The following is a 24,385-nucleotide window of genomic DNA, read 5'->3' as shown; positions in this document are numbered from 1 at the left end:
AATCAATAGGACAAATTCAGTATCATTTTTATTGTTTTATTATGAGGCACAGTGGAGATTTCAGTTTTCTCCTAGTTCTTTCAATATGGCAAGTACAAAATGCACAGAGTATTCTGCAATACTTGCTTTACACGGAAACAATCTTCAAACAGAAAAAAAGACAGCCACATTTTCTGGCAATGCAGCAGGAACACAGATTTTCAAAGATGTTTATCTTAGACAACAGAACTGATTGAAAAAATAATCAAAGCCCATATTGGCATGATTCTGGCACTCTCACTGCAAGGCAGGTTTGGTGGATATTTGACAGTCAGACCTAATTTCCTGAAGAATTAAGAGGGAAATGAGACACATTTTATTCAACTGGAAAGAGTGTGAAGAAATATTTCAGAAGAGAGTCGTTATAGTGGTTTTACATTCAGTTTAATTACAAAGACATCATCAAAAAAATCAAGTTATTTTGTTCAGAAATTGGACTTCGCAGCCTTTCCTTCATCTTGCAGGATGGTCACCAGATGAAGCTAGGTAGTGATGCTCTGTATTTGTACTAAGTATTATCTTTTCATTATTCCTTTATTTGGTGAGCATGTAACAGTCGGAAATAGTTGTGCGATATGCACTGAAGTCTCCAATTTCTCTTAGGCTGTGTTCTCAATGATGAGAGCAATACCTTGTCCACCTCCAATACAAGCTGACCCAACCGCGTATTTGCCACGACGACGCCTATATAGAAACAGGAACAGTGAAAACAGAAAATTGTCTCCCTGATTTACTACAAAGGAAGTTAGTCAAAATGCATTGGGAAGCAACTATCTAGAGTTCTCACATGCAGAATTAAAAAGAGGGTGTTTTGGAAATTACAAATATATATAAAATTTTAAGCAGAAGCATAAAAAGTGAAATGTTTCTTCAATGGAATTCAGACTCGTTGATCTGGGGCATTCTAAAGGATAGTATGATGGAGTTGTACTTTGGAGTTCAGGATAAGAAAGAGAAAAGTAACTGGAAATCTCAGGTTTCAATGCAGTTTAAGTGGCATGGATGGAACATCATTTTATAGTTAAGTAAATTTCTAAAAGCAGAGCAGCATTGCTCTGCAAGTTGCACATTAGCGGAGGTTTGCTTTATTACTGAATATTGATAAAGTACTGCAGAAGTATGAATACAAATAGAAAGATATGGTCTCTGCCCTCAAGACATTCAAACCCATGAGGAAACTGTTTACGTTAAGAATGCAGAAAGATCACTCTTGAGGAGACCAACACAGGAAAATTTGCGGAAGCAGGTTTGAAGAAGAGGGAAAGCAATGGAGGAACAAGAAGTGGGAGTTTTCAAGGTGTGTGTGTGTGTGTGGGGGGGGGGGGGGGCACACAATATAAGACAACAGGGAGCAAACAGTGAAAAATAAAAGGCCTAGTCCAATGCCCACGGAAGCATAGAGAGTCTTTGTATTGACTTCAGTGGTTTTAGGATCAGACCTAAAGGGAGCAGAGACGATTGGAATGAGACTAGGAGGAAACAAGACTGGAGTTGCGGGGCCCTGAAGTTAAGGACAACGATGTGAAGTGATGCAGTGAGAGACGGGAAGCCAGTGAAGGGATTCTAAAAGGGTATTGAATGGCAGGAGAGGAAAGGGATTTTACAGCTATACAGTGTCCATCACAACCCCTTGTACTTGAAATCAGCTTTGCAAACAGGGTTGCGTGTTTTATCAGGAGCTTCAGCTACATACTCACCTTAATTCATGAACCAGATGAGCAGTGATTCTTGACCCTGATGCTCCCAGGGGATGACCGAGAGCAATGGCACCTCCGTTGACATTGGTTTTTTCAGGGTCAAGTCCCAAAACTTTTTCAACTGCCAAATACTGAGGAGCAAAAGCCTCATTGACCTGAAAACAGCAGAGACACAATCAAAATGTAGATGCTTGACTTTCCATCAGAATTCATATTTCTAAGGATCTCTTCACAATTGTAAATTGAAGATTTTTATTTTTTTAAATAGAACGTGAAGCACAGGTCTATGACAAAGCAACAGTGTAAGATTCTCCTTTCCACTCCACCAAGAGACCTCAAACCAGACCTGCAGTAACAACCTCTAGTGATTAAGTGGACAGTTCAATCTTCAAAGCCAATTAATCCACAGCTTCTTTTAAACACAAAAATAAAAAAGCCAGCAGCAATATGGATACCTGCCTTTTAGGACTGGACCAGGGCCACTAACATGTTTCCCATAGAGCAGTAGACAGGTCTCAGAGGGTAACCACTTTTAGTCACTACTGACCAAGGGATGCATTTAAAAATCAGTACCTTAGCGTCTCTGTGGCCTAAGAGAGCATGTCACTCCTGGACAAGTTACAGACTACAGGATGTTTTTTAATAAAGGAGTTTTAAGCTCCTGAAAACAGGAGTTTAGAGGAAGCACTGAAAGAAACTTAGTTAAATGGCCAATAGCAGTCACTGCAACAGCCACATTCAAGGACTTCCTTTCAGTCCATCATACAGCAAAGAAGAACCTTCTAGATTAAACACATCTCATTAGATTATTAACCTACTGCTCCTAATTAGATATAATCTTTCTGTCCACACTGCTCTCCTTACCTCTACCAGATCCATGTCTTTCAGGGAGAGTCCTGATTTCTTCAGGGCCTCAGTAATGGCAGGTACAGGACCTATTTCAAAATTATACATACATGAGTAGCTGAAGAATTTTACAATAAGCATTTAAACTATACTGTACATGGGATAGGCTCCACCCTGTGAGCCTGAGGGTGCTCATCAGGTTCCCCAGTCTACTGTGGGCTCCTAGTAAGCATTTGGTGGTTTGTGACACGCTAACCAAGTGTTTTATTCAGCAATTTGAGGGCTCCAAAACACAAGAACCCTTAGGATTGGCTAGTTGGGAACTTCTTCAACCCACTATCCCACAAGCTTAAGAAACCTCATTACTGCCTTTCTCTACCTCCACCCACTCATTCAGGTTCCTATTCAATGCATCATACAGCTCTCTAGCCAAAATGGGGCCTACCAGCTTCTTGCCAACCCGAATAAGGCCTAACACTACCTGCAGTCTTCAGAAGCTCCATGAGGCAGCTGCAAATGCCCCTGATCTTCTCCCTCAAACCAGTTCTTCTCTCCAGATATACAAAGTACATTAATACAGACTTTTTGAACTGTGGAGAACATGTGTCTAGTTGTGTGTGTCACAAACTGGGAGTCCCCTCACTGCATTTGTGGTAGAAAAATTGTTGCTCAGGAGATGCAGGTCTAAGCTATAAAGTCTGAGGTCAGGGAGAGCAACTTTTTGGTGGATATTACAGGGAGCGATGGTTTAAAAACAAAATCACCCTTTTATGAAACTCAGCTACAACCTAATCTAATTTAATACACTGAGGGAAATTAATCCAAAACACAGAGACACACAATCCAGAGAGATACTTGAAAAACATAAATGTTAAGGGAGAATTTGGACGACTAGTGAAAGGCAAATAAGGAGTTCGCAATGTGAAGAGGTATCACATTAGAGAGGAGACAAATTATTTTTTATACAACACTGGGATGACCTCCCTTAGAATAGTCTGAGGACTTCAATACTAGAAAGATGTTGGTAACTCAAAGATAAAAGAATATTAATAAAAGCAACAAAAATGAATAAGGGACTGGAGAGAGAGGCAAGTCAAGAATAACTAAGGCCCTTTCTTTTTGGCTTTTACCAATCTTTAAAACACAAATATTCCCAGATTTTATAAAAGCTATTATTCAGTATTTACCAACTTTCACCTGAATTTTGGATGACCCAACTCTATGAAAATACTGGTTATGTTAAGAAAGTCTAATACACTACATTAGGTAGACTAATTTATTAACATAAACACTTTAGTGTAAATGCAAGGCTGTTAAGTAAGGCAATGTAGTGGAAAACAGACACCCACACGTGAATGCGTGTGTGTGTGTGTGTACATCTTGTTAACGTACAGTTCATGAAATAAACTACAGCATAAAAACTTCTCTTATTTTCAATACTCACAGTTCTCTATTTGTTGCTTTTTTATGTCTACCCATCCCCCACTATTAAACCAATTATTTACCAAGAAAAAAAAAAAGTTAATTTTTGTACCTATTTTCAATTGTTTATTTTTTGTAATAAAAACACTGATAAATATCCACAAAATATTAAATAAGGCCTGGTTTTGGTTTTTACTTAGACAATAAACTGAATAAAGGGCCTGATTCGAAGCTCACTGAAGTCAATGGAAAGATTTGGACTTTGGACCAGGGCTTAAGCGAGGATTTTGCACGTACATGTGTGTAGGAGTGTTGGACATATTGCCACACACCTGGTAATATACACAGTGAGTGCCAAGGAAGGAAATAATTGTTAGCCCTCTAATGGGAAAAATGGGATGAAACCAAGCATGGGAAATTACGTTAAATGTCTCGAGCAATATCCTAGCTAGCTACCAAACAGGTTCTCAGGAGAAATGGGAGAAGCTCTATTTACTTGAGTCACTGAACACTAGCTTGGGAAAAGCAGGGCAGAGAGTACTGTAGGGAACAACAGAACTTGCGGTGGTATTCCCCTCCCATACTGAAATACTTTATGTTGTGTCATTTTCTGAGATAGGGCTCCAAGGAGCAAAACCCTTTTCTGACAGAGCTCCTCCTATCCCCTCAGGGTCCAGGCCCAGCACTGCATTCTTTAAGACAAAGAGGTCAGTGTCACTCCACAGTCAGATATAGGAGAGACTTGACTGCAGTCTACCCTATAATAAACAACTCACAAACTGTTCCTCCATTGCCATTGAGCTCAGCACAAGGCCCCCATAGAACACCCACCACAAGAATACCTTCATATTTTTTCATGCTACCAAAAGATTTGCTCCACTGCAACTTACCAATGCCCATGATGTTGGGATCACATCCAGATGCATGATAGGCTACTATTCTAGCCAGTGGCGTGAGGCTGTGTTTTTTAAGTGCCGCTTCACTGGCTATGACAAGTGCCCCAGCTCCATCACATACTCCCTTGTAATAAAAAAGGAACATACTCTCAATGCACTAATTACACAATTTTATGCCAGAGATATTAATGTAAGACGAACCTGATGGCAATTGTTTATTACACACATTAAATACATAATTCTATTCTTAAAGGCCAGTTTGTTCTAAATAATCAAATTATTTTCTTATTTTGTGGCATTTGAAAATTAATACTAGACACTGAGACTTTATATATTTCAGTGTTTTAAAGGAAGTAAAAATAGATTCTCTGCCCTGTAAATCTATTTCAGATACTTTAAAAGTCAATATATGGACTGGGGTCATCATTAACATTTAATAATTTTTCATGGCTGTTAAGGGTGTATGACACTTTACAAACACTTGTACCAGGTTTTCCCATCTGTGCTGTGTGTTATGCCGGAAGTCAGACTACCCGATTGCAGTTGTCCTTCTGGCTTTAACAAATCTACTAGTCTATAAGATTTATGCCAAAAGATAGGGTTCCTAATGTCACGCTGCTAAGCCCATAGGCTGCTCTAAGTTACATCAGCACTTGGTTTGGCCTACAGATGACCCAGTGATCAGGGTCCTCCACAAAGCAGAGCTCAGCTGAAACCAGCGATCTAGTTTAAAATGCTCATTGTCCATAAAGGAAGGAACAGCAGCTAGTCCCAGCAGAGTTCCATACAATCAGTGCAAAGTCAAAACTGCAGCAATACTGATTCAAGGCAGATGAGAAAGTGTGGATGTCTTGTTAAGTGTGATGGTACCAGCATAATGCTGGCTGCAGTGGCTACTCTACTGCATTGCATTTCTAGAAGAGAGAAGGCAACTGAGGACTTGTTCATTGCAGGGATGTTGACAAAGCCACCCAGGCCCAAGCTTTGTACTGCAATTTGAGTTCCAGAATCAGAATTATTTTTTTGCAGAAGTCACTCTTGGCAGCCCAGTAACATCTCTGCAAGTGAGAAGTACGGTGAAGAAAGACTATGAGAACCCTTGGCATCTACCTACATATAACCCCTCTCAGATCAAAATTCTAACTCCTTATACTCCGTGAGCTCACCGAAGCATTCCCAGCAGTGACGGTCCCATCTTTCTTGAAGACAGGAGGGAGCTTTCCCAGCTGTTCTATGGTGGTTTGGGGTCTAGGATGCTCATCCTGTTCCATAGCCTGTTTCCCTTTCTTTGTTTTCACTTCAATTGGCGCCATCTCAGCACTGAAGTAACCAGCATCCTGAGCTGGAATAGCAGAAAGAAATGACAAGAATTATAATTAAACAGCAGCAGGTGAATGATCAGTGCTGGCAAACGCGTACTTTCATTTATAATCAACTTTACACTTGTCTATGTAGGTATTTAGAGACTTCTTTTTCAGACTTTATTTATTCTATTTAAATTGATTTTTTTTAAATTGGGCAAAAGAATGCAAACAGTTTTAATTTTTTACAGTGAAGAGTCATCCAGTTTTAAATTTGAGCATTTCAGGCTTAAATAGTGATTCTGAAGTTTACAATTAAATTTGAACAGTACTGAGTGGATATGCATCTCCAGTGTACATTCTGTCCTGCTGTTGGTTCTACAACTTTATGGCTTGTCAGAGAGTTTGAAAGCTGCACAGTTCACTGAGACAAGAAGGGAGAAACACATTGGGCCAGATCTTCAGCTGGTGTAAACCAGTGTAGCTTCTTTAAAACTAATGCCAGTTTACACCACCTGAGGACCTAGCCCCTGAACGTCTGCAGTATCAGTGTGGTGCAGAATGTAGGTTAAACAATACCTCCAGACAATAAAAAGACAACTCCTCAGATTCAACTCCAAGACATTTACATTTGAGGAAGGTCTGAAATGGTCTTATCTGATTTAATCCTAAAACTACTGTCTCTGTTACTCCTGGGGGAATTCTGAGCCACTGCACAACGCAGAATTAACGTTGTGCATAGAATTTCATTTTTCCCTGCAGAATTGGTGCTGCCACTAGAGGCTGCTGGACCCAACGCAGCCCAAGCTCTCCAGCTCGCAAATACAGGACACTTGCTGCTCGGGGGTGGGGGAAGAAAAGGGGCCTGGAGGGTTCCGGGCAGCTGAGGTTCATTCTGAAGAAAGGAGGCAGTGTACAGGAAACTCTGTACAAGCGTGGGACCCAGCATCAGGCTGTTTCTCTCTCTCTCTGGATTCCTGGGCTTTAGGGGACGTGGGTGACTGGGCTGGGGGGCACCCATGGCTGGGCTCTGGGAGTAAGTGATGTGGATGTCTATACAGTCCCTAACATCTCATTCAGTAAATTAAAAATAAAAATCACCATATAGAGGGCTAGTTTGACCACTATGCAAAAGAAGATTGGTGTGGATTATGCTATCATAGCTAGAAAAAAAACAAAACTTGACTGATCAGGCACAGTAAGTTATCCTTGAGAATTGGTAGAAATTTTTCCCAAGAAAAGTACCTGACCTGGTCACGTACTTATGTCCTATACTGAAAGGCTTCAAAATGAGCCATTCCAGTCTGCTAGGTAGACAAATACTTTTATAAACAAATTTAGAAATACCAGTATACCCAGTAGACTGGAATGAGGACTGGACATAGAACTGCCTGAGACAGATTTGCCCTCAATATCCTGACAAATGCAGAGGATCCTTTTCATATTTCAGATACATGATACTTGAGTTACACATTTTTGTGATTTTTTGTTTTTAAATTTCTGTACTCTATTGATCCTGCAAAAAGTTATCCATCTGATAAACTTTATTCTCTTAAGTGGCACTTCTCAAATGAGTACAGTTACTTGCATGCATGAATCCTTACAGATCAGGTCCTAAAATGATTATTAAAAAATTAACTGTGATTAATTGCGTGATAAAAAAATTCTTCATGATTAATCATGTGATTAATTGCATTGTTAAACTATAAACACAGTATCATTTAATTAAATATTTTTGGATATTGTCTACATTGTCAAATATATTGATTTCAATTACACAGAATACAAAGTGTATACCAGAGATAATGCTGCCTGCTTCTTGTTTACAATGTCACCCGAAAGCGAGAACAGGCATTAGCATGGCACTGTTGTAGGCGCCATCACAAGATTAGTGCATCTGGCATGTAAATAAGAGTCACATGTCCCTTAATGCTTGAACCAGCATTCCAGAGGACATGCATCCATGCTGATGACAATTTTCTGCTCAACAACAATCCAAAGCAGTACAGGCCGATATATGTTCATTTTCATCATCATGAGTCAGATGTGATCAACAGAAGGTTGATTTTCTTTTTTGGTGGTTTGAGTTCTGTAGTTTCTGCATCAGAGTGTTGATCTTTTAAGACTTCTGAAAGCATGCTCCCTACCTCGTCCCTCTCAGATTTTGGAAGGTACTTCAGATTCTTAAACCTTGGGTTGAGTGCTTTAGCTATGTTTAGAAATCTCACATTAGTACTTTGCATTTTGTCATATCTGCAGTGAAAGTGTTCTTCAAAAGAACATGTGCTGGGTCATCATCTGATGTCTATAACATGAAATATATAGCAGAATGCAGGTAAAACAGAGCAGAAGATGTAGAATTATCCCCCAAGTAGTTGTCACAAATTTAATTAACGCATTATTATTTTTTTAACAGCCTCATGAGTATGGAAGCGTGTCCTCTGGAATGGTGGCTGAAGCATGAAGGGGCATACGAATGTTTAGCATATCTAGCATGCAAATACCTTGCAATATGGGCTATAACAGTGCCATGCAAACACCAGTTCTCACTTTCAGGTGACATGGTAAATAAAAAGCAGGCATTATCTCCCATAAATGTAAACGAACTTGTTTGTCTGAGAGATTGGCTGAACAAGGAAGACTGAGTGGACCTGTAGGCTCTATTTTACATTGTACATAACTGCACTCAAAAACAAAAATCTACATTTGTTAGTTGCACTTTCATGATAAAGAGATTGCACTACAATACTTGTATGTGGTGAACAGAAAAATATTTCTCCTGTTTATAATTTTTACAGTGCGAATATTTGTAATAAAAAATAATATAAAGTGAGCACTGTACACTTTGTATCCTGTGTTGTAATTGAAAACAATATATTTGAAAACGTAGAAAAACATCCATAAATATTTAATAAATTTCAATTGGTAGTCTATTGTTTAACAATGCGATCAATCACAATTAATTTTTTTAATCACCATTTTTTTTTTAGTTAATTGGGTGAGTTAACGGAGATTAACTGACAGCCCTAATTATTATTTTAGACCAGACACGTTCCTTGTACAGTCATAACTTCTCCCCCTGGCATTCTCATGGCCTCTGGGAGACAAACTCACTATTTGCAGTAGGTGCGCGCGCTTTAATAACTACCCCAAAGACAAACCTCGCTGCACTGAGTGTTTTCAAACCACTCTCTCTCATTTATATTCCAAGCAAAATAAGTCTTGTTTGGATGAATAATGGCAATTCATTTTTTAAACTACGGAATCGTTTCCAGAAAGTGGTTGCTTTATTGTCTTGTTTTCATTTAAGTGAAACAGGAGCACGTGCAGAATGTAACTCAACTCTTGGGCTTCGTGGGTTCAATCACTGGGAAGAATATTGGCTTCCTTCCTTATAGCAATGCATTGTTACAGTTACCAGCAATATACCTGTATCCCCACCAGCAAATAGGCTCTCTTTTCATCAGGCAAAACTAAGCGAGCTGTTTGGTAATATGGGAAAGATAACAGTATGTTAGGGAAAGATAACGATGCTTTGTATTTCTAAAAGCACTTTCCACCCAAGGATCTAACAGCACTTTATAAAGCACTTTGAGTTATGCCTCACAACACCCCCTGCAAAGTGGGCAATTCTGATTTTACAGATTGAGAAACTGAGGCAAAGAGGATGTTAAGTGCCTTGGCCAAGGTCACACAGCAAGTCGGTGGCACAGCCAGGACTAGAGATCAAAATTATATCCTGACTGCAAGTCCTGTGCTTTAACCTCTATACTCCATGAAAGCACTAATTAAAACAGGTAATGTGTTTACTAGCAGCAGGTGGAGGATCATTTGTAATGATGCAAAATCTGCTGAAAAATTAATGTTAACAAGACAGAGTAACTTAAGATAAATGAAAACAAACAATGTAATTTCTACCTGGAAATCTTTGACCTACTGGTGTTACAAGTAGCTTCTAAAACAACTGAAAGAGATTACAGGATTAAGAAGTTTTTCTTCTGTGGACATTTGATAGCATTTTGTGTATATCATCAGTTCAGTCCCAATCATGCAATGGGATCTGCTAGAATAGGCTTGAGAACTTGACTCTAGCAACTCAGGGCTTGTACACGCTAGCTCTTACTTCAGTATAACTTAAATTGCTCAGGGGTATGGAAAAGTCACTCCCTCAGCAACGCAAGTTACACTGATCTAAGTGCAGGCATGGACAGCACTACGTCAATGGGAGAAGCTGTCCTGCCGACAAAGCTACTGTCACTCATAGTAGTAGAGTAATTATGCTGATGGGAGAGCATCTGCACTAGCAACGCTACAGCGATGTAGCTACATCAGTACAGCTGCGTTGCTGTAGTGATCCTAGTGTAGACTAGCCCTCAGCAACAGAGGAATAAGACACTTTAAAAAAAAAATTAAATTAAATACACAAAAATTGCCAGAGGAACTTTGGGGCAGGTGTTCAACCTGAAACTACTTTAAATTGGTGCTTCATAGTTTGACTGGATTTGAAGTTGATGATTTCCATTTAACTTTTAATTCTCAAAGTTTACTGACCAGCTTTCCATCTCTGTTGTGTTTTCATTGCATATCGGTCACAGTCCTCTCTCGAGATGTTATATTTTGCAGCCAGATTTTCAGCTGTAATTGCCATTGGGGTATTAATGTGCTGGTCCATTAGGCCTGCCCACAAAGAGTCTTCCATCTGCCAAAAACATTATTAAAGGGAAAGTCTTATGCAGAATCAATATTACAGTATTAGTATTTTAACAAGGTCTTCACCAGTGCTTTAGAAGTTATTTAAAAAAAATCTTGGTAACTAATTAGGTTTTATAACTTTATCTGAAGCAGTTGCATGTGAAAAGTACTTCTGTGTAATTGACTACAAGAACTATAGCAGAACTGAAGTGACAATGTACACAAAGAAAATTGGTGAGATCAACAATGCCACAGAGCAAAAAGCTTAATATGCAGTTCTACCATCAAAAGGAATTGAGAAAAATAGCTGTGTTTGTCTTTCAACAATTTCCAAATCAAATATTCCCAAGTAAACTGCCAATCCTTCAAATAGCCTGGGCTCAGCTGAAACATCTTCACTGCAGTTACCTTGAGTTATCTACACACCAGTTTCATCTCTGGAGTGAGAGCAGCCACACTACAAAACAATACTTCAGTTGCTGTATTCACTTAAGTGTGATTCTCACTCATGTGTGCCATTAAGACTTCTGGGAACACATCTTATAGTTCTTAGGGCTGCACTAATCTGCACTCTATGAATTCTTTACCAGAGAAGTGTGGGAGAACTCATCTGTCCTTTCTGGATCCAAGGAGGCAATAGTGGGAATGCAATGGAAGACTATCAGAAAAGGTTTTCAATTGTGTTCAGGATTTTGAAGCAATATATCAACTAAACTGAATTCTGAAAGTTTAGGAGTTAATGGATGATGTTTAATTCAGTATAGGTATTAAAAAATAGTTCTGGAATAGTTAGAAAGCTGGCAGTCTTAAAAGCTTAGTTGTATCAGACTGACTGTTTCGATAAAACTGTTATACATTAAATAAAATGCCTCAACATCTGAGTCTGAACCTAATCTACATTAGTTTTGGTTACAAAATTATGGGTCCAGTGTTTTCTACTGCTCTGTGAATGAGACCTAATTAAAACAAAAGAAAATCACATCATCAGACCTTGAGATCTGTTCCGAATTTGGTTCCAAATCGAATGTTTCGGACGACGTACGGAGCCTGGCTCATGCTTTCTGATCCACCACAAAGAACCACTTCTGACTCGTTAAGGCAAATTTCCTATTAAAATAATACAGATGCGTCATGTGTAGGTTTTAGGGTATTTTATTTTTCACAGACAACAGCAATTGCTTCAGTAAAATACCTTGCCAATTAGAAAACTAGGTGCACAACTTAAGAAATAATTCATGCTTATGCTATATTAATTTTCTGACAAAGATCTTCAAAAATTGTACAGACTAATGAAACAGCACAATTCTCTGGTCAGTGAGGTACTATTACACTAATTTTATAGAAAGGAGGGTGCGGTGGAGAGAGAGCGCAAGTGTGAGAGAGAGATCAAAGCCAAAGTTTTCAGAAGTGGCCTCTCAGTTTGGGTACTTAGCCTGAAGCATACTGGATTTAATTTTTCAGAGATGCTGAGCATCGGAAGGTGCCACTGACTTCAGAGTTGTGGGCACACAGTACTTCTACAAAAATAAAACAAACAAAGTCAGGCCTTTTGATTCTTTTGTGGGGTCCCAAAAACACCGGCAGCTTTTGAAAACTTGGCCTAAGTGACATGCCTAAAAATCACACAGCAAGTGAATGGCACAGCCAGAAACAGAACCAAGGAGTCCCAATTCCTAGTCCCTTGCTCTGATCATTAGGACACACTGGCTCCTCAAACATTTTGCTATGCTGATTCTTAATTGAAGAGGAATATTTTTAAAGCTACTGTGGAATCTCAGAGTTACGAACATCAGACTTACGAACTGACCAGTCAACCACACCTGATTTGGACCTGGAAGTATACAATCAGACAGCAGAAGAGACAAGTAAAGCAAATACAGTAAAGTACTGTATTAAATGTAAACTATTAAAAAAAAAGATTTAACAAGGTAAGGACTTTCTGTGCTTGTTTCATTTAAATCAAGATGGTTAAAAGCATCATTTTTCTTCTGCATAGTAAAATTTCAAAGCTGTATTAAGTCAATGTTCAGTTTTAAACTTTTGGAAGAACCACCATAACGTTTTGTTCAAGTTACAAACATTTCAGTGTTACAAACAACTTCCATTCCCAAGGTGTTCGTAACTCTGAGGTTCTACTGTATTACACAGTGACCAGAGTTGAAACTATTTTTATATTAATTCAGTATAGACTATTATTAGCCAAACATCAAAAAAGTGTATTACCGAGGTTGTATTTTATATTGTGCAGCACCTTTCTGGCAGGGAAGGAAAGCACCTTATAAAACAATTTTTGTGCAAGGTTTTGTAAAAGTAATTGTGGTACAGGTTTTTTTGTGGACACCTTCATAAAAAAACTCCATGAAAGTAAGGAAATTTGGACTTCACCATATAATTATAACCTTACTCTCTGCACTCAAACTAACAAATACTCCTGGGGGTGTCTATACTGGAAAGATAGATCATGGACCTCAATCAGAGTAGCTAACCTCAATGCATCTGTCATAGTATCGTTCCCCAATCTGAACCTTAGAGTCCAAAAGTTGGGGTACCAGCATGAATTCCTCTAAGCTTAATTACCTGCTTATATCTGATATGCTGCCACCAACCAGGAATTCCAGTGCCTGGTACATTCTGGGCCCCCCCCAAAACCTTGCCTGGGGACCCCCAAGACCCAGACCCTCTAGATCTTAACACAAGGAAAGTAAACCCCTTCCCTCACCGTTGCCTCTTCCAGATTTCCCCTCCCTGGGTTACCCTGGAAGATTACTGTGATTCAAACTCCTTGAATCACAACACAGAAAAATCAGGTTTGTTCCCCCCCCCCCGTTCTCTTCCCCTCCAGGTGTTCCCTCCCTGGGCTCCTGGAGAGATAGACAGGTTCAAGCTCCGTGAATCTAAAACAAAGGGATTCCACCCTTCTCCCCTCCCTTCTCCTTCCCTGGTGAGTACAGACTCAATTCCCTTGAGCCTCAACAAGGGGAAAAAAATCAAACAGGTCTTAAAAAGCAAAAAACTTTTAATAAAAAGAAAAAAAAAAAAAAGTAAAAGGTGTCTCTGTAATTTAGATAGTAAAAGTTACAGGGTCTTTCAGCTTATAGACACTAGAAAGAAGCCTCCCCCCAGCAAAAAATACAATTTAAAATACTTCCAGCAAACTACACATTTGCAAATACAGAAAACAATCAAAAGACTATAACCGCCTTTCTTACTAAATACTCACTATTTTGAATATATAAGAGACTGTAGCAGGAAGATTGGCAAGAAAGCTGGTTGCACGTCTAGTCCCTTCCAGGACCCAGAGAGAACAACGCAAAAACCCAAAAACCCAAACAAGGGCTTCCCTCCACCGAGATTTTAAAGTCTCGTCTCCTGATTGGTCCTCTGGTCAGGTGTTGCAGGTCACTGTTTGTTAACCCTTTACAGGTGAAAGAGACATTAACCCTTAGCTATCTGTTTATGACAGCATCTTTCTAGTACAAAGCCAAAAGAGTGTGTTATGATCTGTTTCAAGAATTATAACCTCAACTTTTAAGTTTCTTAATCTTGAGGAATTTGTTTTTGTGGCAGAATTTTTTCAAACGGATATTTATTTTTTGCTGTAATGATTACTCAAGCTTGCACAAAACACTGTTTAAATTTATAGGGTGCTTCTCTTCCTTAAACACCACTCTGCACAAACAAAATAAAATTATTATATGAAATGTTTCATCCTTGGATAAAGGAAGGATAAACTGTCTTGTGTGAACAGTAAAACATAATTTCACTGCTAAAATAACAGAAGCAAAGGTAGATGTTATCAGCTTCTTGAACTGAGAGGTGACCATCAACGTAGCTCACCTCAATGTATTTTTCTAGTGCAGAGAAAATCATAGTGGATACAGTGAAAGATCTGTTTCTTGACTGTGACAACATGCAAACTGTTACAAAAACAACTGTTTTTGTTATGGGAATGGAAAGGAGGTAGACTGCTGCTGTTAAAAAAAGAGCCTTACATATATAGTGAACTTCATAAGTGAATCCCTATCAGAGCATACACTGAACATCTGCCTGGCTAATTAGAAACTTTTGGAGAAGAGGCAGATTGTCTAGTGGTTATAAAAAGAGGAAGAGAAGTCAGGAGATCTGACTGCTATTCCATTAAACATATTGTGACTTGCACAAAGTCATTAACTTCTATTTCCATTAGGCTCCCTTGCTTTAAAACGAGGATACTATTATTAAACTGGTTTTGTGAAGTGCTTGGAGATCCTTGGAAGACAGACATTTTAGAAATACAAGTGACTGCTGTTACAGTTCCAGGGTAACTGCACCTTTAACCCCTTTGTAGTATCCCCACTCGGGTCTCATGCCTCTAGTCATCACCTCTTTCATGTTAAAGAACATGTGTTCTTCTCCCTCTTGCCTGGGAATTTAAGCTGCAGTTTCTTCCTTCAATTCACTGTGATCACCTTAAGAAGCTTGAATTCAGTATTTGCTGTCCTGCTCTAACTCAAGGGCTACGACTGAATTTACCAGTGACCAACCAACCTTCATACAGCAAAGTAGTCATTTGAAACAAAAGCATTACAGAGAAAGTCTCTCTCGAACGCAACAAACAGCTTATACATATGCATGCCTTACCAGGTGTCACCCACCTTCCTCATGGAGACCAGGTAGGTTTCAAAGTCCTCCAAAGCCTTTCAGCAGGGTCTGTCCTCCTTGTTTAGTCTCATGTCAGTTCCATGATGATCCTCTAAAGTAGGCTGCCCACTTAATACAATTCTTAGTTCTTTGTCTGCTGGGCCTCTTGAACCCACTATTCCTCAGGAGATGGTATTTTTACCCAATTGTTTAGCAGTCTAGGGATTTACATTAGTTACCCCTCAGTGATTTTAGTTCCTGCTAGTTCACTCACGCTAGGTGACTCCACAAAGTCATTGCACTGCTTGTCTTGTTTCAAGAAAAAAGTTAACTGTGTCACACCCAACGGGTAACAATACAAGGTGAAAGGGTAAATTGAGTCACTCTCGTTCATAAAAACATATCAGGTGTTTCTCAGTTTTCCACACTGCTAGCTATTTCAGCTACCCAAGTGGGTACATCAGCAGAAAGTATGAGAGCTAAAATATACTCTGAAACTTCTGAAGCCCAACCTGCTTCTATTGACTCAAGCTGGTGCAGGATCAGGCTCCATGACGAAGAGAACAGAGTGCATCTGCAACATAGCTGAGCTTTATTGAGGGTATGTTTACACTGGAATAAGAGCCTGAGGCATGGCCACAGCTGGCCTTGGTCAGCTGACTTGGGCTCATGAGGCTAAAGTAGACATTTGGACTTGGGCTGGAGCCTAGACTCTGGGTCCCTCCCACCCCCTTGACGTCCTAGAGCTAGGGCTTCACCCCAAGCCTGAATGTCTACACAGCAACTTTACAGCACTGCAGCCTGAGCCCTGTAAGCCTGAGTCAGCTGACCAGGGCCAGCCACAGGTGTTTACATGGTGTTTAAGTACCCTTAATTTTGTAAAAGTTGCTGCTTTCTTGTCCCCCATCCCCTTCTCAACTAGCCCTAATGAATTTTTTTACATTAATTATATGAATGTCTTTAGAAGGTTGAACTCTTGTATGCAACAACAGAGCTCCATGGGATATCCCTATAAATATGGAAAGTTAAGCAAACACATTTGATTTTCAGTTCCAAGGCACTCCAACATTTACTACAAAGGCACCTTTAAATTCTTCCTTAAGATAATATGTTCATTGGGATGCTCACAGGAGATCACTTACTGATAACAGCTGAACACCTCACAGTATTCAGCAGGGAGCCATTCTTCAGCTAATTCAACCCCCAACGCTTGTTTCAGAACACATCTCCTCTCTCACTACAGCAGTTTGATAAAAGCTATGAACAATATATAATTGTAGCCAATATACAGAGAACAAGTATTGTACCTGACATCCATTGGCGATGGACTGGAAACCAGAACCACAGAGTCTGTTGACAGTAAGGGCAGGAACCGGGATAGGAACTCCCGCACGCAAACCAACATGCCTTGCAATGTAAATAGCATCTGAGGAGCTCTGTAAAGTGAAAAAAATAGCAGCATTTGTAAACTGCTAATTTACTTGGACAACAACTGTTTCAATCAGTTCAGAATAGGATACTTAATACCTCAGGTAAATGTTAGCGCTGGAGGACCTGATTTCTTGACAAGTATAAGCCACAGGAAGCATTTATATTGTTTCAAGAAATCTTTTCCCAAAGTACCTCCTGAAGGCAGGTTTCTGAATGTATCTCAAAAAGAGACCCTTTCCCACCAGAGCTACATGCCAGCCTGAAAATGGTACTACAGCTGAAAAGTTTCAAGTAAGATATCAGGGGTAATAGTAACTAATTCCCTCCACTAATTGATGATAACCACACACTCAGTAGGGCGCCTGCTGACAAAAGCACCAAATCCTGATTGGTGACAACCAATAACTTCAACTGAAGTTGCAGGTACTAGAATGCATCAGGACCAGGCCCAGAAAAAGTGGGTAATGAGAAAAAAGAGCATCTATGTTCTGCAAGCAGGTAAATGTATTGATTTATATCTGCTTTGTGTGAGAGTAAAGACAACTGATAGATTTTTTTTTAAAAGCCCTAACTCATCTGTATAGTAAAATCTCATTTCCTAAAGAGGTTTTTAAATATGAGTGAGTTACCAGCCATTGCCCCACTGCTGTTTGATGATCAAAACACCTGTACATAGACTAGTAACATTTAGGGCCAAACCCACAATAACTTCCATCAGAGCAAAGGGATCTATGAGTCCAGAGGTCGGCAGCCTTTGGCGCCCGGCCCATCAGGGTAAAGCTGCTGGCGGGCTGGGCTGGTTTGTTTATGTGGAGCATCCGCAGGCACGGAGCCCCTCAGCTCCCACTGGCCACGGTTTGTGGTTCCTGGCCAACGGAAGCTGTGGGAAGCAGTGGCTAGCAGTGTCCACATTTTGATTCAAGGCAGACATTTGTCTCTTGTGGGGAAAAAAGAAAGCTTGATTTTGGCAAGACTACCATTACTACTGTGATTTTATTAGCATGGCACTGTTCTTTGTACAAAAAACGGCCTGAAATTTGGATGCACTAATTTGTCTATGATGCTATCTAGATCAGTCACCATGCTTAGAAAATGGGATGAAACCAAACAAAACAGTTCAGCTGCTAACTGTAGATGACAAAACACAAGTATCAAAGGGTAAAATGTATGTATGATTGGCAGTTATTAATGGGAGAAGAACAAAGCAAAGTTTATTTATACTTCATGACCATTCTCTGGTCTCGGCACTCTTGGAAAAAACAGTCACTGGCCAGGCACAATATTTTTAACACTGAGGGTAATTAACTACTGGAACAATTTACCAAGGGTTGTGATGTATTCTCCATCACTGTAAATTTTACAATCAAGATTGGACGTTTTTCCTAAAAGGCATGCTCTAAGAATTTTTTCAAAGAACTTCCATGTTATAAAGGAGGTTAGAGACCTATACAGGAGACTAGACAGTTGTTCCTTCTGTCCCTGAAATCTATAGGTTGAAGATGAAAAAGATCTTAATAATGTTTAGTCAGCCTGTTCAAAAACAAAGCTAGTGACCTAGTCATGTGGGTGAGTACCGACTACTGCACCGTAAGCAATTGTGCCTTGAGACGATAAGCTCTTTGGGGCAAGGATCTGTTTGTTCCGTTTTCATCCACCCTTCCAGGCCACTAACTTGCCTGGTGCTATCTATAGGATATTACATTTATTTTGCATTTCTTTAGAGAATTTCTAGGGTTCTCAGGTATTATAAGCCCCAGCAAAACAGCAATTAACTAAAACCCAAAGAAAACAATGTTTGTTCAGTTCTAACTCTGAAGTCAGACTACTAAGAAGAGCAGTATACCCAAGGGCTTGAAATTCAATGAGAATACAATTTTTTTTTTTAAATCAGATTGCATTTCACAGAAAGACAGGCTTCCCCAGTGTAAATTATCCTGGTCCCAACAAGGTCAATGGAAGCATGGTCAGCCCCTTAAACATAAAAGGGAATCACTTAATTATTAATACTTAGTATTTTCAGCCCCTTGATTTATTTTCTGGCTCATTCAATAGCAACCAATCGAACAACAGATGCAGTTATATGTAGAAATGGATTAGGGAAAGGTGTTGAGCAAGTAGCTAGGTACCAGCAATTATTCCATCCTACTAACCTGCATGACATTACCCACAATGACACTGTCAATGATCTCAGGGGAGACTTTGCCAGCAGACAGTGCAGCGCGTGCAGCACATTCAGCCAGGTCAGTGGCTGTGAAGTCCTTGAGCAGACCTCCATAAGCCCCAAAAGGTGTTCGTTTGGCTGAAACAATGAACACACCTAGAACACAAACAAGAAAAATTCATTGGTTTAAATTAGGAAGAGGATGGACAAGATTCATTTGATTTTCTTGAGTGAGATATGGATCAAATCTGTGAGGAAGAGAATGGACATTGAATAAAGAGATGTTTCAGGTAATTAGCAGAGGTGGATTACATCAGTGGTTCTCAATCTTTTTTCCATTTGTGGATGCCTAAAAAATGTCAAACGGAGGTGCAGATTCCAGGGGTCCGAAGACCTCAGGTTGAGAACCACTGCATTACATCACCCAGACGGTCAGTAAGATTATCAGTAACTATATAGTGCTGTAAATTTACATAGGGCTTTATAAACAAAGAAAATATGGTCCCTCTCTAACCTGAGCACCTTACAATCTGAGATACACCAGACAAAGCCTGGAAAAATATTTCAGAGAAGGAGGCATGTGTGGAATGAATAGTCAGGAGGAGAAGCTATGGAGGATTCCATGAATAAGTGTTTTTTTAAAGAGGGATTTAGAGGAAAATAAGGGAGCTTGAATATGCAAGAGACAGAAATTGTCATATCAGATCTGTCCAGTGCTCCATCTAGTTTAATGCCCTATTTCTGACAATGGTCAGTACCAGATACTTCAGAAGAAGAATGTACAAGAAAGCCCAGAATGGACAACTATAGAATAACCTGCCTATTGGGAAAATTTCTTTTTAACTGCTATCAGTAAATTGTTGGCTTAGACCAGGAAGCAGAGAAGGCAGCCTCAATGCAAAAGCAAATTATTTTAAATCACCTCATTTTTTATTATTTTAAAGGCTTTCTTAAAAAAGAAAAAAAAGAAAAAAAAAAAAGAGTATTCCCTCATATAAAAGTTCATGGTTTCTGAGCGATCTTTCACTGCTTGTGAGTTCTTTATGCATTTTGTTGAGAGGTAAAAAAAAACACTCTCTGATTTATTGCCTTCCCTCATGGCCATTACGAAACATCTGAAGTCATTATTATTTTCAGGGAGAGGAAACTAGAAAACAGCAGACTGACCTAAAACGTATAGAATAACCATGGATTACTGACATCTCCACCCAGCACTCTCAAAAACAAAACCCCCATATATAACTTTGCATGGAAGGACTCCTTATCCAAACCCAATGTTATGAATGGAAGTGATGGAAAGTTAAGGAACCATAAGAACACTTGGAAAAATCTTGTGCCAACACAGGAGAATGAGGATCCTGAATTAATAGGGTGACTATACATCTGATCTTGGTCAGGACAGTCCCTTTTGTTAAGCCCTGTCCTAGCTGTCCTGACTTTTTTTTTTAGCAAAAGTGGGCATTTCTTCCATTTGCTCTTGCCAACTGATCGACTAGCATCAACTATATTCTGACTCAGCAGAGTGCGCTACAGACTGATCCCACTCAGTAGAGATAACTTGTTGAAGAGGATAGGATTTCGCAACTGAAATCCTGTGCTACAGTTATGCTGTTAGCCAGGCACAAAGCTAAACTATAATAATAATAATTCTTATTTGTACTCTGGTTGAACCTACAGGCCTACTCATGGAACAGAGTGGAGCCCCAATACTAAGCACTACAAAAACACATACAAAACAACAACAAAAAATGACATTTCCTATCCTGAAGAGTTTATAATGCAAGAAAATAAACAACAAGCTTATCATCTCAATCTGATATACAATCTACCCTTAGCTGAGAGCAGCCATTGCTATTAACAGATGTGTTAAAACAGGGGTTCTCAATCTTTCTTTGCTGGGACCCCCTTTAAAAATATTTCAGGCTGTGATGACCTCTCTAAAAAAGAGTGACAACCCCTCCATACCATGCCATGCTTACTTCAGCGCTGCGGCTGGCCATGGCACTGCCTGCAGAGCTGGGTGCCCAGCCAGCAGCCGCCACTCTAGTGACTCCCTTACAATAATCTTGCAACCCTTTTTTAGGTTGGACTCCCCCGTTTGAGAAATGCTAATGTGTTATGCTTTTACCTTAAACAATTACACAGGTTCAGTCAGGATGTGAGATTCAAAAGACAGGAGGTACCATCAAATTCTTGGGGCAATACCCTGGTGAGCAGCAGAGCTCTTTGACTCAGCTGTTGGCAAGTGGAAGTATGCTGGGATATTTACTACAGTGCTGGCCCTGGATCATGATGTAGGGCTTTAATGACAGTCAGTGGGCTTTTCCAAGTCCTGGGTTTATCAGTACCAAAGAGATTGATCAAAGAGTTAGTGAATGTAGAGGTCTTAACATTAATTACCAAAATATCTTATTCAAAGTCTCCACACTGAGCAAGGCAAACAATGCTTTAACCCTTCCCCCAGTTTTCTTCTCTGGACTGCAAAGTGCTAACAAATAAGGCCAGCACAATTGACCTTTGCCTTATATAAATCTACTTCCAAAGGTTAATTAACATAGAAAGATGGTTAATGATACGACTGTGAATGTGATAAATTCAAGCTCTGGAGCTAATATGGCACACTGGGTTTTTTGTTTTAAAGGGATGGAGAGGAAATACAATCATTATGTAAAAATACATTTTGGCTCTCCATGGATTTGAGTGTAATTGCTTCCCATGGTTTTCAGAGTTGACTGGCTAGCTGGGATGAGGTGTCAGAGCACTTGAGGTTGGTGACCCAGAGCGCACACTTTAAAAAGTTTCCGGTATATTTTCAACATGCTCCAAGACTATGGACTTACAGCACTGCCTTTTGGGGCTAGCTAGGCAAAGCCCTCTTGTTCAACTGTATTCTAACCAAAGGTTTATTCCCCTATAACCTTTAAACAAACAAGGGTGTAATGAAAACAAGGCATTTTAGATTAGAGTGTCTAGGAATCTCTTAGTGAATTAACTCAGTCAGCTTTATATTGATTTCAGACAGACTGGAGTTTTAAATTTTGTCTGAGATTTCTACATTCCAGGGCACTGGAGGCTAAGTATATTAGTGAAATGATGGCCCAATCTCCTGAGATGCCAATGTACATAGTATTTAATAGACTCCATGCTAGTTAATTAGACAGAACAACACAGGCTCTGAAGAAGGTACTTTTTGAGCCAGAGATATGAGATGAGGGCAAGGGCAGAGGGGGGAAGAGGTAGCAAATACAAATCCATTATTATATGTCAGTGAAAAGAAAATTGTTTCCCTTTTTGCTAGCAGGGGAATCGAGAGTATGTTAGAACATACAGACATGATTGTAAATATATAAAAGGATGCAAACACACACACTTTTAACTTTTTGGATCTCAATATCCCTCCTTATTGTTTGACTCCCATAATTTCCTGCAACAGTGAAAATGCACATTGATAAAAACCTAAAAAACAAGCTTTAAAATAAACATGAATCTTAGGCACTGAAATTATAAACAAAATAAAAGACGAATTCTATGAAACGTAGGTACAGTTGTGCTGGCAGCGATTTGCAGCACAACTCAAACGCCGCAGCGAAGAGCCCCTGAAAACAGAGGCCTCACCCCGCGGGTTTCAGACACCCGACCCTTTATTTCGTGGAAACGGGGGGAGAAATCGCCCTATACGCCGGGGACGTGACCGCCAGACACGCGGCGCGGGCAGGCTCCTGACAGGGGCACACGGACGGGCAGGGCCGGGCTGAAGCGGAACATTTTTGGGGCGAGCGCCTTACCTCTGAGCAGGGCCATGGCTGGGCTGCTGCTGCGGCCAAAGGTCCCCGGCGCTCTCCTGTCTGCTCCGCTGCCCAACCAGCGGGCGTGGGACGGGACTGCCCAGGGCCAGCCCCCTACCCCGCCCCTAATTCCCGCCCGCCCCACAAAGCACTGCCCAGGGCCAGCCCCCTACCCGGCCCTAATTCCCGCCCGCCCGCCTCACGCAGCACTGCCCAGGGCCAGCCCCCTACCCTGCCCCTAATTCCCGCCTGCCTCACGGGAGACTGCCCGGGGCCAGCCTTTTACCCCGCCCCTAATTCCCGCCCGCCCGCCTGACACAGCACTGCCCAGGGCCAGCTCCCTACCCCGCCCCTAATTCCCGCCCGCCCGCCCGCCTCACGCAGCACTGCCCGGAGCCAGCCCCCTATCCCGCCCCTAATTCCCGCCCGCCCGCCTGCCTCACGCGGCACTGCCCAGAGCCAGCCCTCTACCCCGCCCCTAATTCCCGCCCGCCTGCCTCACGCGGGACTGCCCGGGGCCAGCCTTTTACCCCGCCTCACGGGGCACTGCCCAGGGGCTAGCCCCCTACCCTGCCCCTAATTCCCGCCTCACGCGGCACTGCCCGGGCCAGCCTTTTACCCCGCCCCTAATTCCCGCCCGCCTCACGCGGCACTGCCCGGGGGCTAGCCCCCTACTCCGCCCCGCTCACGGGCACTGCCCATTGGGAAAAGCACATTCGGCGCAAGCCGCGTTATGGACCCAGCGGGGGCCGTCGTTGATAACGTGAAGGCCTCGCGCCAAAGGCGGGTTCCTGTAGGTGCCGGGCTCAGCGAGGGCAGCCACCCCTCCCCCACCTTTCCCTTATGGCGTTGGGGGCTGGTGGAATCGGCGCCTGCGGAAGTAAAGCGGAGCGGGCTGGAGGGGGAAGCCGGGGAAGAGGTGGGCGGGGGAGCCTGTGGCAACGCCGTCCTCGGTGGGCCTGGCGGTGACTCCAATGCGGCCCCGAGTGGGGAGCGTGCGGAGAGACCGGCCTGATCCCGGGCAGTCAGCGGGAGCCACGGACGCTGCGTCCGCAGCAGGCGGCCAGAGCCAGGCCTGGGCCGAAGCAAGGCGAAGGGGGGAGCGCCCCGCCCCGCCCCTTGGGCACCGCTAGAAGGGAGCGACTCTTCCTGTCCCTCATTGCTGCGGTCCCGTGTTATGGACCCCCGCGCCCGGGGGAGGGGGGTTTGTACTCACTGCCGGGGGGCCCTGTACTCACTGCCGTCTGCCCAGTGTATTCTCTTCCCCCACCTCTGTGCTGCTGCCCCTTAACAGCCCTGCTTCTCCTTCCCCTCCGTCCTTTGGGCGCAACACAGTCCAGTCCGCTGCGTGGGCGGCCCTCACACTCAACCTGGTCATATTACGCACACCCCCCACCCCACAGCCTGCCCGCCCGCGTGCTCACACATGGGGGATGCTCCTGTAGTGGCAGCCCCCCACTCCCTAGGGAGGAGACCAGCTGCAGGCGTCCTGGAA

At 41.7% G+C, this 24,385-nt stretch overlaps 1 protein-coding gene across 1 annotated transcript; it reads right to left on the bottom strand.

The window, feature by feature from the left end:
* Positions 1 to 11: 11 nt before the first annotated feature.
* Positions 12 to 23,022, bottom strand: ACAA2 (acetyl-CoA acyltransferase 2). Its single transcript, XM_030566448.1, has 10 exons — positions 22,891 to 23,022; positions 19,095 to 19,261; positions 16,821 to 16,949; positions 11,884 to 12,000; positions 10,753 to 10,900; positions 6,067 to 6,242; positions 4,895 to 5,024; positions 2,601 to 2,671; positions 1,737 to 1,891; positions 12 to 723 (listed from the first exon to the last, which is right to left on the bottom strand). The coding sequence occupies exons 1-10, from the start codon at positions 22,904 to 22,906 to the stop codon at positions 639 to 641; spliced, it is 1,194 nt and encodes a 397-aa protein (XP_030422308.1). The 5' UTR covers positions 22,907 to 23,022; the 3' UTR covers positions 12 to 638.
* Positions 23,023 to 24,385: the final 1,363 nt, after the last annotated feature.

The sequence above is a fragment of the Gopherus evgoodei genome, chromosome 6 (genome assembly GCF_007399415.2).
Source record: "Gopherus evgoodei ecotype Sinaloan lineage chromosome 6, rGopEvg1_v1.p, whole genome shotgun sequence".
NCBI classification, from domain to species: Eukaryota; Metazoa; Chordata; order Testudines; family Testudinidae; genus Gopherus; species Gopherus evgoodei.
This window is presented reverse-complemented; position numbering and strand designations above follow the sequence as displayed.

Coding starts and splice junctions, on each gene's coding strand:
- ACAA2 (XM_030566448.1), bottom strand. Junction 12,001..16,820: donor CCATCGCCAATGGATGTCAG/GTACAATACTTG, acceptor TTATTTTAATAG/GAAATTTGCCTTAACGAGTC. Junction 1,892..2,600: donor AAGACATGGATCTGGTAGAG/GTAAGGAGAGCA, acceptor TGCTGTTTTCAG/GTCAATGAGGCTTTTGCTCC.